Source organism: Xenopus tropicalis, chromosome 2, assembly GCF_000004195.4.
Source record: "Xenopus tropicalis strain Nigerian chromosome 2, UCB_Xtro_10.0, whole genome shotgun sequence".
NCBI classification, from domain to species: domain Eukaryota; kingdom Metazoa; phylum Chordata; class Amphibia; order Anura; family Pipidae; genus Xenopus; species Xenopus tropicalis.
In genome coordinates this window covers 137,082,786-137,099,607 of record NC_030678.2, presented here as the reverse complement: position 1 = coordinate 137,099,607, position 16,822 = coordinate 137,082,786, and the positions used below count along the sequence as shown (strand labels likewise).

Sequence of the window (16,822 nt, the reverse complement as noted above, 5' to 3'; positions counted from 1 at the left end):
ATACCTGTATTCCCCTTTAAACTGCTTTAGACGCATGTTCTCTGTAGTTAATAGTTGGAGCCAATATCTGTTCACATCATATGCATAATCAAACCCAATCAGATATGGCAAAGGGCTGGTTAGTTTATTGGGACTGTATATTGTTTCAGCTTTTTTTGGTGAAATTCTTTATCTGTGTTGATATCTTTAGTACTTAGCTTATATGCCCATGGCCGTAGAATATGAATGCATATAGAGAGTGTGTGTTCAACAGCTGTTTATTTAGTGCATCAATGTATTTAGTGCACCATGTGACCCATCAGTTGTGAGCTTTTGAGGAGCACATGAATGGCCATTTACGTAGCCACATTAGAACTAAACTTTATAAATCCAGACATTATTTGAAGATCCTTTCCAAAAAGCTGGTCTTCTATTATTCTTATGCACAAATATTGTCGAACTGGTAGTCCATGAGCCACATATGACCTTCCAAGGGATCTTTAGGCCAACTTCTCTCAGGGGCTACACAGACGCCTCTGTATGGTATCCTCATTTTAGTTCACTCTTGTCTGCAGGCATGTAGTATACAACTGTGGATAGCGCAGCTTTAAATAAATATGTTCATTGCCACAAAATACCATTGGCACTTGCAGATCTGGAGAGGTGCAGGCTTCCTCATGCAAATCATGTAAAGCCTCAACCAACTTTAAATAAAGCTTCACTTGCACAGTGAGCCACCAATATAACCGATCAAGAGGCAGAAGGCTGCAGTTGCCCCTTGTATACGTATTCTAGAGCAGTAGCTATAATGCGCATATCCTTTTCAATGCTTCTGGCCCAGTTTTCCACATCACCAATTTCCTAGAAAAAAAAAAATATAGTTATTTTTGAATGACTATTAGAAACATAGCATGTATTTCACAAAGCATGGGACGTAGTATCTGTGAATATTTCCCATCTGCTATAGCCCTTACACGTTAATGGCAAACACACACAGAGATTACGTCTTTTTAAAAAGTTGTGGTGACTAAACTGTGCAGTGAAAAACCGTGCATGATTTGTGGCAGATACATATCCCTAAGTCACAGTGACCATCTTTTTTTAAAGTTGCGGCGACTAATAGCCCCATGTGAAATTGCTCTAAGGGCTATGACAGATGGAACATTTTGTTGCTTGCACTTAATCTGCTCTAGTACAGCCAACACAACTTCTGAAGTTACCATTAGATGCCCGTGAGGGTGACAAAACTCGGTGGGATGGCATTTCGGGAAGATTGGTCAACCCCAATAGCGAAGATTTATTGGGGGTGACTAATATCCCCATGTGCCACCTGCCTAAGGGGGAAGATACACTGAGCTACTAGTGGCAGCTCACGGCTACTAAATGCCAGAAAATCCCCTGCCATAGACAATACTGAGAAATTCCTCTGCTAAAACACATGCTGAGCAATTATCAGTAAATGATCAGCGTTGTCTATTTTAGCAGCTGTGTCAAGTAGCTCCTACTAGTAGCTCCATGCTATACACAAGCAGATTTCAGCTGCTGATTCAGGTTCTTCAGATCGCAGCTTATCTGTCCATGTATGGGCACTCCTGATGGACCTACCCGGCAGGTTAGATTTTCCCTTTGGATCAGGGACCGCATCAGTTTATGTAATCCTCTGTGCCTATGCCTGCTGTTTTTATTTAATTGTTTGATCCCTATGGCAAAATGATCAATTAGCCCGGTATCACCCCTTCCTGATACGAAAGTATATGTGTATACAAAAAAAGACAAGTCATCCTGTGTTTCTTTTGACAGAGGACCCAGTTCAACCTTTGTGTGTGTGCTTATGACTGTATTTACCTAGACCTTTCTGATAAAGCTTACTTAGTTTTTACCATTCCTTCTCCTTTAAGAATTGCTTTTCCACCTAAAAAAAAAAAAGCTGCAGTTTACCAATAAACTGCTAAAACGTTGTTCAGTGTTTTGGCTTCCTGGATCATAGTTTAACTGTTGTTTGATTCTCAGCTGATTGTAGTTGGTCGGTCATGAATAGTCACTGATGACTTATCTCCAAACTCAGAAGTAAGAGGCTCTGTATCCCTTGTGATCTGAATACTCCCTCTGCAGGCAAAATGAGATCACTGCCCCCAGAAAAGGAAAAAGCTATCCATAACTGCAGGTGCCAAAAGGGACAGAGCTGGAAACAGTTCAGCAGCACAGCATCAATGCATAACCTACTTCATATGCAGAGGAACTGTGCATAGAGACCAGCAAATGTAGGGTGTTTGTGCTGCTCTTACATCTGCCTTTAGATTGTAAGCTCTACAGGGCAGGGACCTCCTTCCCACTGTATCTCATACCACATGGCACTTATATATATATATATATATATATATATATACATATATGTATTTATTGTATTTATTTATTATATCACTCGTCCTCCCTGTGTGTAATTTTGTATTCTGTAAGACTGTACAGCGCTGCGTACCCTTGTGGCGCTTTATAAATAAAGTTATACATACATACAATGCCTGCCACACAGAAAAAAAGAAACGAAAGTTGCAATCATGTGATGCTGCAATCACTTCTTCTATCCTTGAGCTAATGGTACTTAAGAAGTTATGCACTTGTGCCCTGTAGACACACTTCCATTTCTGGCACATGATTATGAAATATTTATGCTTTTTCTTGTCACAAATGTGCATTTCATTTCAAAAATATTTTCCATATCACCTTGCACCTTTTCCCTGTATCAATGCAAAACTGGACTCAGCACTAACAGCATTTCAATCTAATATTTTCAACTTGCTGAACTGATAGCAAGTGTAGGTGTGGATAGAACTGCTTTCCACTCACTGCTGCAAACAGCTATTTACTGTGGTACTTGGTTGGTTCTACAGATTAAGGTGCCTGGTGAAAAAACTTAGAATGGACTGTTTGATCTCCAATAACTCACTGGCAAGTTAAATTCATTCAGGACAGGGAAATATGAGGATATCTTATTTAGGAATGTACCAAACCCTTTGATCCAGGATTTGGCCAAACCCTCTTCAAGTCCTGAACTGAATCCAAACCCTCGTCTCCCGAAAATTGAAAATTGGTGATGCCAGGATGGAAATCACCAATGTGTTTGTTCTGCGTGCATACAAATAGAGTGTGCGCTTTAAAGTTTTCACATTTTTAAATATGGGGAAAATGGCTAGAAAAATCAACTTAAGAGTGCCACTGTGGTATTTTCTTAAAGGAACAGTAACACCAAAAAATGAAAGTGTTTTAAAGTAATTAAAATATAGAGTACAGTTGCCCTGCGCTGGTAAAACTGGTAAGTTTGCAACAGAAACGCTACTATAGTTTATATAAATGAGCTATGTCAACAAGGGGGCACAGCCATTGAAGCTGGGAAAAAGGAGAAAAGGCACAGGCACATAGCAGATAACAGATAAGCTTTGTAGAATATAATAAGGTTTTATCTGTTATCTGCTAAGTAACCTGTGCCTTTTTTCCTGTAAATGGCTGCCCCCGTGGCTACACAGAAGCTTTATTTATATAAACTATAGTAGTCTTTCTGAGGCAAACACACCAGTTGTACCAGTACAGGGCAGCATTACATTATATAGTAATTACTTTTATACACTTTCATTTCTTGGTGTTACTGTCCCTTTAAAGCATTTTAAGATAATATGTTTGTAAACTGTAATATGTTCCAACATCCAGAGGGAAACAGTCAGAAATGACAAGGGAAAGGAAAACGCATACAAAAGAAAAGGTTACAATGTATTTTCAAATGCTGTTGCAACTTTTGTTACTGCAAAACATGTCATATACTAAAACCTTACTACATTGTGTAACTCTGCCTCATAAATGTGATGTATATATGCTGAATCTGCTGTAAAAAAAAGTTTTCACATTTTTAAGGGTTTGGATTCGGTTCGGCCACACTCTTAGATTTGCCCAATTCCTGATAAAAAGGGTGAGATTCGGCTGAATTCTAAACCAAAGCCTAGATTTAATGCACCCCTAATCTAACTAATGACTTGATGGTAAGCAAGAGACCCACAGCTTAGGTGGTTTTGACTACAAGAATAATGTAACTGCATATGTGCCAGTTAGGGTAAGTGGTACTCAGCATAACTGAATACTACTTAAATGTAGTATATAGGAGGGATTTGTTATTGTAGTACTTTTATTTAACAGAGGGTGCTATAAGTTGGTTTAATATGAAATGTTGCTTTTTAAAAAAAAAAATGTAAAGAGCAAGTAAAGCCTCCCTACCAATCCCTTTCTATTTGAGCACTAATGCATAGGCTCCTTGTGTCACAACCCTGTGGTAGCTAGAGAAGACTTTTCTTCGATATACTTTTAAAAGCTAAACATTCTGATTCTCAAATACAGTTAAATCTTTGCAAAATGAATTTACAATACAGATTGAAAAAAAAAAAATCTGTAAGGGATGAAATGTAAGCAAACCATTCATTTCTACAGAGATAAAAAAGTAAAGCACAAGGCACAGATTATTTTAATCCATGAGGAATTTGTTGTACAGGATATTGCCTGTTGGGATTTCATTTTTTATACATCATGCATTATTTGTTATGCAACATGTATTTCTCTCACTGTCCTGCAGGTGGGGCCCTAAGACATGCACTGAAAAAGACCTACTTTCTTATTAAAATGTAATGTACAATGATTAACCAGGAGACTAGAATATATAGAATATAGCTAGCTCTATGTAAAACAAGCCTTAGACTAATGGCAAGTGTGTTCTAACAAGCAGCGGTCAAAATGGCCAGTGTGCCATAGGGCTTCATGTAATCTATTTGTACCAAACCAGGGGCTTAATATGCTTATTAAGGAAGTACTTGGCCACAGCACTCACTTTTAGGGCCTGGTTAAAGTTCTCCACTAAACTAATCCACTGGGTTGTTTGCTTTGCAAACTGGGCAGCCTGGGTCTGCAACGTCTTCACCTCATGGTCCAACTTTCTTTGGTTCACGTATGCTTGCGCCACACTGAATGGAGAGAAAAAATGAAATGCAACATTCTTGTTAAATGACACACATATTATTTATCTGTGTGATGCATTAAAGCACACTATACCTCCTTGTTCAACATGAGTTGTCATATACTTTTTTCATTTTTACTTTACTACCTTTTTCTTAAAGGGCAAGGAACATCATAAATGTGGTGGTGCTGGTGACCAGAGGGGATATATGCAATACAAATGTTGTGGTTGGGGTGGTGGGAGATGAGTGAACTTATATACACTGTAGGAAAATGTAGGGTTTGCATGTCCTTTAAGGTAAAGGAAACAATTCCTACGAAATTCTAAAGTACTTATAAACAAGATTTATTTAGTAATAAAAACTACCCAGAACTAATTGAAAGTGCATAAAAAATGTTTTTTTTTCTTTTTGTGTACACATTTTTAAAATGGATTGGCATATGGCCCAAAACCCCCAGATATCATTAGTATTGTATGTTATGGCTTAGAAAGTGGAATAACTACACAGTGAGATTTATGTGTCAATGTAAAACAGAATAGTGCAAACTAAGGACAATAAAATAGCAGCTGTGCATATGCACTACATATGGAAGGTTTCTTCCTTTGTCGAGTAACTGTGTCAGCATGCTGCACTTAATGTATTACAGCAAGGACACTTTCTACACGATACCAACAATGTCCTCATAATTGGCTGCAGAGCTCCATTTATTAATTGCCTGAAAATAGTAGTGTTTTATGCTGTGCTCCTATTTCCTTCCTTAATCTTACCAAAACAAACATGCCTCACTGGCACTTCTGGAGGAAGAGGTGACGTCACAACAGTTGTGTTTGCCTCTTAGAATACACAATGTATTGTATTGTAGTTGCCTACTATATTGGGTGCCTTTTCTGTAACCCTGACACAAGTTAAGGGCTTTCTAGCAATGCAATGATGATATAGCACGTTTCAATTGTAAGTAAGAGGCTTTGTCAGGGCTAAACAAGGAACAACTAAAAATTGCAGAGGAGGAGATTTATTGTGTGTGACTAATCTCCTAGTTTGTCATCAGCCTAAATATAAATTGATCTGCACCTTGCTTTATAATAACTAAAATGAACATTATTACCTCGCTCTAATTACATGTACAAGAAGCACAATGTCTGCAGTGCATTTTGCCACTTAGGTTCTGACAGGATTTTGAGACTCTTCTATAGACTTGTATTTTTGAATCAAAGCTTAAACTGTTTGGGAAAGAAAAACTGCCTTAAGGAGAAGCCATGACTAAAAATCTGTAGTCATTTCCTGCAAATAGCCTTGATCTAGGGGGGATAAAGAAATTCTCTTCCATTTCTATCTGGTGTGATTAAGAAAAGGCTTTATGAATGCATGCATACCTGGCATATAACTGATGTTATGACAAGTGGCAGATAATACTAGCAAGACAATTATTGCTTATATCCTCGCGTATATACTCGAGTATAAGCTGATCTGAATATAAGCCAAGGTACCTAATACTGGAAAAACGTATTGACTCGAGTATAAGCCTAGGGTGGGAAATGCAGCAGCTACTGCTATGTTTCAATATTCAATATAAATACCAATTACATTCATTGAGGCTGCTTGTATACTGTATATTATTTACTGTACTGTATGTGTTCAACTTCAAATCAATTAATAATAATAATTAACAGTATTCATCTGTATTAACAACACTAATCACATGATATGGAAATACCTGATCAGCATTGCTAATACTTAAGTACTAATTATAGGTAATTATTGATTGATTGAAGTTAAACACACATGATATGTGTTTAACTTCAATCAATTATGATTACCGGTAATTATAATTCGGACATACCGTAGCTCTGTGTTGGGGGCCAGGATTGACATGCAGGGGCTCATGATGTCACTTCTGGGGCAGAGCAAGGCATGAGGAAAGAAGCTACTGCGGCGCGCAGAAGAGCGCACTAACAGCTGCAGGTACCAGAGGGGTCCGGGGTTGGCGGGGGCAATGGGAATCGGCTAGCAGGGGGTGCAAGAGGGTGCTAGCCGAGGGTGACTTTTCCCGCACATTTTGGGTGCTGAAAAACGCGGCTTATACTCGAGTATATGCGGTATATGCCATATACCCACCTGAATAAAAATGTAATACTGCTTAGAGTGCTCCTTTGAGCACTTTTACAATTTACATTAATTTCTGTTCCGATTTTATTATGGTAGAAATGCTTCTCTGATCAGTACTGAGCAGGGAAGCATCAGAATACTTCCCGCAAATATTTTTTTCCCATGATGTCAAGCCCCCACCCTGAGCAGTGGTCATTTCTGTTACATATTCATGATTTTAGCTATGTAATGCAGCTTTAACTAATACAGGAAGAAGTGTGGGAGTAAAAATACATAGCTCTTTAGCTCTTATCTTTAGCTCATATGACCTTACATGTATGTGTGCACCGTGAATTGTATGAGCCCAAGGAGTGGCACTAAGCACTTAAAAGAGTAATTTTCTATTTAGGAGTACCCACTGGCACATACTGCTAAAAAGTATATTTTTATGAAAGCAGGGTTTAATGCAATTTATGTTTATAGAGACCTGTATTGTTCAGGGGTATAGTTTTTGGGTGAACTCTTAAGCTCAGTTTTTCAATAACAGAAAATATAACCTTCTCCTGGTAGATTTGCAACAGAGAAACAGCTTACAGATATACAGCATGGATGTCTCAGGGTGCTGGAAACTTCTACAAAGTTTAGTTTCTCAACAATACTTTGCCTTTAAGACTAGACTAGGTGATTAATCCATACTTTTTCCGGTGATCTAGTATCTTGCACAAAGTGCCACACAGAGAAGTCAACATTTAAATCAATGAATGAGATACATGGCAATTTAATCATTAAGTTGCGGAGCACTTCTCTTTTTTAATAGAGGGAGTGGTACTTAACAGTCATGTCTCACAGCTATAGTTGCACTGGCAAATGCCAAAACTGCATGTAGAAAGAAATAACACATTAATAGAGCTTTTAGCTTGCAGTCAATATGCTGCTGCTCTTTGTATAGGAGAGCAATGGCTGACACTTTGGGCTCACTTTTGAAGGGCTAGGTTCAAGTACGGGAATCCTAATGCCACAAAATTCCTCCTGTCACCAATATTTTACTCTGACTCTCATTTCCTTCTTTAATATCTCTCTCTCAGCATATTCCTACACTCATTTAAACACACAGTCATTAAACCTATCCTTTAAAAGCCTTCTTTGGATCTAACACTCTCCAACTTTCAGCCAATTTCTCTCCTTTTTTTCTCCTCAAAACTACTAGAACTGTATGAAACAGCCCATACTAAAGTGGCAAATGCCTTACTCGCTGGTAAATCAAGGGGTCACTACTCTTTCTTAAAGGAGAAAGAAAGGCAAAGTCACTTGGGGGTGCCAAAATGTTAGGCTTTTTCAGAAAGGAAGCCGGAAGGAGGAAGCGCTGCGCTCCAGGTACCCTGGGCTGGTGCTGTTTTCTCCGTACAGGGGCACCAGCCCAGGGTACGAGGTAAGCGATTTAAGTCACTTGGGGGTGCCTAACATTTTGGCACCCCAAAGTGACTTTGCCTTTCCTTCTCCTTTAAAGGAGAAGGAAAGGCAAAATCACCGGGGGGTGATTGTAATCTCTTACCTTATACCCCGAGTTGGTGTTCATGTTGGGGAAATGATTGCCTGTATATGTTAATGGTTTGGTCATGTACTTGTATTCCCTTACTCTGTGAAGTGCTGCAGGAAACTATGGAGCTATATGAATAGTAATAGAATCTCATGCACAAAGCATTCTAAGCACTGCTTCTTGTTCTTTATTAAAAATTAGGTGCAAGACACAGAGCTAGCAGGAGGAAGGGAGCCCAGTACCTGCCATAAACAGCAATTAAATACACCGCTCCAAAGCTTCCTGGCTTGAGTATTCTGAATGATGTGCAGGCCAGGTGCCTAGAAAGGGACATCCATATGCAGCCACTACTGTATGTAGCACCCTTTGTGCGCCTTGAACGGAGCCTCAGCGAAATCTTTTAACCTGCCTGATTGACGAGATGACTGATATCCGCAGCATTTGCGATATCTGTCGTCTCGTTGAGCCGCCATACACACATCGAATATCGTACAAAATGAGGTTTTGCACAATAATATCGGTGCGTGTATAGCACTTTCTACAGACAGCTAAGGGCTATGCAGTGCACTCGCCCTCTTGCCATTGGGCCAGTCCAGGCATATGTCAGTATTGCATATGAGAGGTGAAAAAAGATTTATTAACTTCTTCTTTATTGATCTTGTCATGACTCACATTCATGACTTTGGCTGTTAATTTGTTACAGGAAAGAGGCAGATGAAGTAACATAATTACAGGAAATAATTAGCTATAAACATACAGGAAAGGGCACAACACTGAAATATTAGCGACCCTGATGTTTTGCTGTGATTCAGAACTGTTCTGTTGGATGATTTAAACATTTTTTTTTAAAAAAAACCCTCTAAAGTTCCCTGTACTGTACAACTTTCTGAATTCATTGGACCAGAAATATACCAACACACAGTCCAATGTCAGGATGAGAATTGGCTTTTGAAATTAGAATCCATGTATCTTTAGCAAAATATCTATTCTATGGCCTGAACAAGATAAAATCAGATTTTCTGTTTCAGCTGTATCTCATTAGAGTCATGTGGCTATATACTTTTTAAAAGAGGAGCATTATTTTTAAACAAAGAGGTTTATATATTTGTCTACCATTACAAGAATACATTAAAAATGTTAAATGATTTTAAAGTTGTGTGTAAAAGTAATTGCTACAGAAAACAGTATCTGTCTGGGTGTTTATAAACTCTGCAATACTAGTTCTGACTCCTGAAACAATACAGCTGATGCTACCTAACTTAGAGGTCTTTTCAATTTTATCAGGAGCCAATTAACTTGTCAGAAGTGAACTTGGGCACTGAACCACCAGTTTGCCCCACCACCTGGCTTGTTTATAGGGTTCATGGGAATCCTAGTATTACAGGGGACTCTTGGCCATATTGTGGGACTACTGGTCAGCACTTGCAAGTCTTTCCTTCCTATGCTGTAAGAATAGATTTTATGGAAAAAAACAAAAACAACTCACAATATTTTACCCTTTAAAATCATCTCTATAAAGGGATTTATTAGGTCAGTACTCTTGTCTTCATCTTGTTTTAGGTAGGGGTTATGTAATTAAAGGTTCAAAGTTTGCTATATGTCTAATCTCCTGGGATAACAAATTGTCAGGTAACATTTATTTGTCACCTTATTGGTTCTATAGGTTTCTGCACCTATACTGGGCTCAGCAAAACCATTCCTTAAATGTGAATCTTTTCAGTAACCAGCTAGATTTGACTTACTCACCCCACATTTAGATGATCTACCAATGCTTCCGTCAAAGTAGTAGCTGCAGCAATCGCATCCTTCCTCCTCTTTTCTGTAAAACAGAGATCACACTAAATAAGTAGGCATTTAACTACAAAGAGAAAATAAACCAAGGCTGCATTAACCGCCAATTACAACACAAGTGGTGGTTCCATTGGTAGTCATTGAACAGTGCATATAAGTATCGATACAAAACAGAGTGGTTGGAGTCCAGCCTAGTAGCTGGGGCATGATCTTATAACTAGAACCAAACTATTTATGGTCAATCACATTCTACAAACTTGGTTCTTGGGTCAGCTGAAAATAAGAACTGTATCCAGCATATATACTTCTCTGTACTCCGGTAAAGCTTTAGGTTTAATTCCTGGTTTAATTCCTTTTTGTTAAAGGGGTATTTTTAAATAAAAATGTCTAAAAAAAATGCATCATTAATTATATGTTATGATTTTAATTACTGATTCGCAAAATATAAAGTTTTGTTGCAACTTGTCCAACACTTGGCTTGTCTAAGTGGAACTCTTCTGCCTATTCCATTTAGATGTCTCGAATTGTCATTTTGCTAGTTAAGCATTATGACTAAAGACAGATTTTTTTGAAGTGCTTGACTTACAGTGGCTTACAGTGGCGATCATTCAGAAATGGAAGGAGTATGGCACAACTGTAACCCTACCAAGACAAGGCCGTCCACCTAAACTCACAGGCCGAACAAGGAGAGCGCTGATCAGAAATGCAGCCATGGTGACTCTGGACGAGCTGCAGAGATCTACAGCTCAGGTGGGGGAATCTGTCCATAGGACAACTATTAGTCGTGCACTGCACAAAGTTGGCCTTTATGGAAGAGTGGCAAGAAGAAAGCCATTGTTAACAGAAAACCATAAGAAGTCCCGTTTGCAGTTTGCCACAAGCCATGTGGGGGACACAGCAAACATGTGGAAGAAGGTGCTCTGGTCAGATGAGACCAAAATGGAACTTTTTGGCCAAAATGCAAAACACTATGGGGGGAATTCACAAAAGTGGAGGTAGCCCTTTTTTGGAGTAAAAGTGGTGGAAAAACTGTCGGAAAACACTTTCTCCAGATTCACAAACAGAAATCCGCCTAAATTCCGACTCACCCGCCACTTTTCCGTTTTTGGTGAAAGAAAGACAGTTTACAGACACTTTTGTGAATTTGTCTTTTAAACAACATTTTTACGATGTTTTAACGACATTTTTTCCCGACATTTTTCCCTGACATTTTCAAAATGGAGTAAAGCTCAGTGTAACTCTGTTAGATCAATTCTAAGCTCTTCTGTTTTGTTTGGTTTCACCCAGTCTCCATTTCACACCTAAGGTAGGAGCCCCATTGGGGGATCAGTAACATATTAATGGGGATTAGCAGCCTATTGTTAGGGGGCAAGTTTCTGTCTAACCCTAGAACAATAGGTGCAAAAGCCTCATGAACATTTTATAAACAAGTAAAACACTGATTAAAAAAAGTTTAATTTATATCTTATATATAAAAAATTTTTACCTCACATTTGCATGATTATGCTAGTTTTATAGTTTTAATCTTTAATCACTTCCCTGACATTTGCCCCAACTTTTCTGTGCCCCCATAGCATGTCCAGAACTACAGAGCTGCTTGACAGCATTGGTCCCCGCCATCTTGGGGATCAGCAAACAGCACATACACAGTGGCACCCAAACTGGGATATTGGGGTACAGGGTTGGACTGGCCCAACAGGGCACTGGATAAAAACCCCGTTGGCCTGTTGGACCTCTATTCACCGGGCATGTTGGTGTGTGGGCCGGATTGCTGCTGCCCAGTAATGAGTAGGGGCTAGAGAAGACGGTATTTAGACCCCTAAATCGTGTCACAGAAGTGGAATTACACATAAATATAGAAAACATTAGAAAGCCCAGATTGTCCGGAAAAAAATGATGTATAGTTTCACTGGGAAAACCAAAATTACCCCTCAGGAAATGCCCCAAAGTGAAATGATATATGGCAAATGAAATGCAAAATCCTGCTGGTAAAATCCTTATCCCAAGGCTCATGTAGCTGTGGGACTGGGTTTGATGGCACCGACAGATTTACTAAGAGCTAAAGGCAAATTCATAAAAAAATTGTCAGGAAGATGACAAAATCTGAAAACTGTCTGTTTAAAAGACAAATTCACAAAAGTGGAGATAGGGGTTTGTGAATTAGGTGGAAAATCCGACAAATCTATCTCCACTTTTATTTTGTCTCAATATCACCACTTTTGTGAATTCCCCTAGTGTGGCGGAAAACTAACACTGCACATCACTCTGAACACACCATCCCCACTGTCACATATGGTGGTGGCAGCATCATGCTCTGGGGGTGCTTCTCTTCAGCAGGGACAGGGAAGCTGGTCAGAGTTGATGGATGGATGGAGCCAAATACAGGGCAATCTTGGAAGAAAACCTCTTGGAGTCTGCAAAGGACTTGAGACTGGGGCGGAGGTTCACCTTCCAGCAGGACAACGACCCTAAACATAAAGCCAGGGCAACAATGGAATGGTTTAAACCAAAACATATCCATGTGTTAGAATCTGTGGCAAGATCTGAAAACTGCTGCTCACAAACGCTGTCCATCTAATCTGACTGAGCTGGAGCTGTTTTGCAAAGAAGAATGGGCAAGGATTTCAGTCTGTAGATGTGCAAAGCTGGTAGAGACATACCCTAAAAGCCTGGCAGCTGGAATTGCAGCAAAAGGGGGTTCTACAAAGTATTGACTCAGGGGGCTGAATAATTACGCACACCCCACTTTGCAGTTATTTATTTGTAACAAATGTTTGGAATCATGTATGATTTTCCTTCCACTTCTCACGTGTACACCACTTTGTATTGGTCTTTCACGTGGAATTCCAGTAAAATTGATTCATGTTTGTGGCTGTAATGTGACAAAATGTGTAAAAGTTCAAGGGGGCTGAATACTTTTGCAAGCCACTGTATACTAGCCACCTCAGGCAATAGCAGACCCTGAAACAGTGAAACATAAGACTGTGTGGACTACCTTTATTTATAAATCAATAGCTAAAACCTGTAACTCTCTTACTGTACTATTTGCAGGCCATGCAATTAAATGAAAAACACATAATGCAGACTAATAAGCATTCCATACATATATATATATATATATATATAAATGTAATTATTAGTAAAAGAAGGTGCCAACCCTATACAAAAAGAGCTTACAATAAGCTGAGTATACTGTTTCTACAGTGATGACAAACATATAGAATAATGCTCATGAGTTTGTAAGTAGATATATTATCTCACCAAAAGTATAGATGGGCCTGGGTGCTCATGCCCCAGACCTTCAGCTTGAGGGGACCATTTAGGAAATCCAAAAATTGAAAATGTCAGGCACTGCAGGACTTGAAGAAAAAAGTATCAGGCAGTAGACTCCAAAAATTGAAATAAAATCATAAGTTTATTTAATCAACACTAGATGCTACATGGCCTTACGCGTTTTGTACCGCATGGTACTTAATAATAGGCTATGATTAAGTACCATGCGGTACGAAACGCGTAAGGCCAAGTAGCATCTAGTGTTGATTAAATAAACTTATGATTTTATTTCAATTTTTGGAGTCTACTGCCTAATACTTTTTTCTACATGATGACTCCCAGTATGTGAGGCCTGTTCTTTACTTTATCTAGTACATAAAAGCAGTCCATGCAGCCACAGGGGATCCTGCCTATCACCCACATCACCCTGGCACCCACACTCCAGCCTGCCCCCATCCAATCTATGTGCAATGGGGAGGGGAAGTCAAAATATTTTAGCAGAGGGACCCATAAAAGTCAAGCTTTTGCCACGGATTCACAAAAATATCCCCTGTACTCAGGGGTGTAACTACAGAGGGTGCTTCCTCTACAGGTCTGGTTCTAGATGGGTTTTTTTTGGGGGGGGGGGCTAAATGTAAATTTAGGGGGGGCTATCTATATTGTCCCAATTTATGTAGCCATTTGAATGTTCAGCCCACTCAAGTGATATAATTAAGGGGTTTTTACAAGACGCAGCACACTGACAGTGTTTATAGGAGTGCAGTAACGCTCTACTTCCTATTTCCGATAGGACCCTGCCCCACTCCCCAACTGGAAGTTATAACAAATATATATCATGTTTGAAGCCACTATCTGTTTGCATACTGTACTGGAACCTTGCAATATCATACAAGTCGGAGGGGACAGAATCCCGTTACTATGGAGATCTTCCCACAAGAGCCGCAGCGACAGCGATCACTCGAGCTCGGGGATTCGCGCAGCCGGCTGGGCCTCACACACCGGGCACGGTTAGCTCACCTTGCGCTTCTTTCCGTTCCGTCTGCTTGCCTTGGTGCTCCTTAAGGAGTCGGGACAGCATGGCTAAGGGCGCTGGGGAAAGTCTTTAGCGGCAGGGGAACGGAGGAATCGCTCGGCAGCTGGGATTAATAGCTTTCCACTCGAGCAAGACAGAATGTGGGAGCGGAAGTGAATGAAGACAACACTGAAACTCGCTAGTCTGAAGGGCGCCATCGCCTGTCACAGAGCTCAGAAACCACGCATGGGATTCAAGAACATGTTATAAAATAGTGCGGCAAAAGAAGTGGTCTTCTAAAATAAAAATAATTAAGCACTTAAAATAACGTAAAGGTGCCTGAACATGTCAGAAAACAGCGTTTGCTTGTGGCAATCAAATTAACCATTGAGGGCTCTCATATTGGCATAGTTACTATTACATGCCTTCCAACGTTTGAAAAATGCAAAGAGAGACAAAAAGAAAGGCAGAAAGGTCCCCCTGTGACTTAATTCCCTAATTACCACTCACATTTTACGAAATTTGTCAGGTTATGTAAAGTTTGAACACATCTTGTTTTATGAGTTTTGATAATGAAGGTGAAATTGCTGGGCATACACAGACCTCGTTTCGTACGATATTCGGTGCGTGTATGGACGATCGACAAGACAACCGCTATCGCAAAGCCTTGGATATCTGCCGTCTCGTTGATCAAGTGGGACAAAAGATTTTGATTGGCCGCCATTGAAGGCACCTGAGCAAAAGCTGCGTTTAGGGTTAAATCATCAGATAGGGATAGAATTCCTATTGTTTCTACCTCCATTTCTGACGATTCAGCCCTGAATGTCAGTGAAGGGTAGGAATGATCTTTCCAAAAGATCATAATTGTAACATGTATAGCCAGCTTCCCCCAAGAGACCTGTTTCACTTATTAGTTACAATTGTATCTAAGTGTAGCTGTTGAGTATTCTGTGCTCTCTGCCAAAAGCTACTTATCCAATTAAGTTTGAGGAACTTTTTATCTTTTTTGGTGTTCAGAGCAGGAGATCAAATGGAAATTAGGGACTTTTCAATAAGAATATGGCACTGCGGGCTAAGCTGTTAAAATCAAGATTATTCAAAGAAAATTGGGACAGTTGGAAGGTATGCTATCAGGGCTATTAGACAGGGAGCTGCTAGTAGCCAGCTACATGTCACCATTACAAAACGCAAGAAAATACAATACCATAGAGCAGTGATCCCCAACCAGTAGCTATCTAGCAACATGTTGCTAACCAACCCCGTGGCTATTGCCCCCAGTGGCCAATAAGCAGGTGCTTATTTTTGAATTCCTGGCTTTGAGGCAAGCTTTAGTTGCATGAAAACCATGTATACTGCCAATCTCAGCCTATAATTTGCTTCCCCTAGGATTTTTTTTGCTAAAATACATGTCTATTTTGTATCCACGACAAGAAGCTCTGTGTTGTGATGATGTTTCTGTTGCATGATGACATCAGGGGTGGGATTATTGCATCCACAATGACCCGGACAGCCCCTTGAAAATCTGGGCATTCCAGGTCATAACTGGACAGGACCCTACCATTGTCAGTCACAGCCATTCTAATCTTGTGAAATAAATAACATCATTTAGCAGACTTTATGTAGTGAATAATGTCACCCCATTGTAAAATATAAGGATAAGTCACTGATGGTCTGTGACCATATAATAGCATGAGGCAGAAATAGCCTCATATTTTATGAAAGAGGTACTTTATTCACTATAATATTATAATACACAAGTTTTAGTTAGTCGGTGACATTGAATCATTAAGCACCATTTTTAAAGGAGATAGATACCAAAATGCTAGGCACCCCCAGTGATTGTATTCACTTACCTGATACCCCGGCTGGTGCTCCTGTTAGCAAAAAAATGCAGCGGCCCAGGGTACATGCAGGCAAGCGATCCTCTTTCATCTTCTTCCTTCGAGCTGGTTGTGCATGTGCAATAGAGTGAAACGCCACCACAGTTGACTTTTTGACTCTACTGTGCTGCGGTCCCAGGGCCTGCACATGCAAAGGGAGAAAAAAGGAAGAGGAACACTCGCCTGCACATACCCCAGCCTGGAAAGTCTTTTTAGCATATCAATGCCAATAGATTTGCCACATTAGTGCCATCTAGAACGCTATATTTATTCT

The 16,822-nt window shown here is 39.8% G+C and overlaps 1 protein-coding gene across 2 annotated transcripts; it reads right to left on the bottom strand.

Moving 5' to 3' along the window:
• Positions 1-241: 241 nt before the first annotated feature.
• Positions 242-14,888, bottom strand: bloc1s1 (biogenesis of lysosomal organelles complex 1 subunit 1). 2 transcript variants are annotated; one of them, NM_001078781.1, is made up of 4 exons: positions 14,674-14,756; positions 10,339-10,411; positions 4,844-4,976; positions 242-840 (listed from the first exon to the last, which is right to left on the bottom strand). In NM_001078781.1, exons 1-4 carry the CDS (start codon positions 14,732-14,734, stop codon positions 730-732), a joined length of 378 nt encoding a protein of 125 aa, NP_001072249.1. In that variant the 5' UTR covers positions 14,735-14,756; the 3' UTR covers positions 242-729.
• Positions 14,889-16,822: the final 1,934 nt, after the last annotated feature.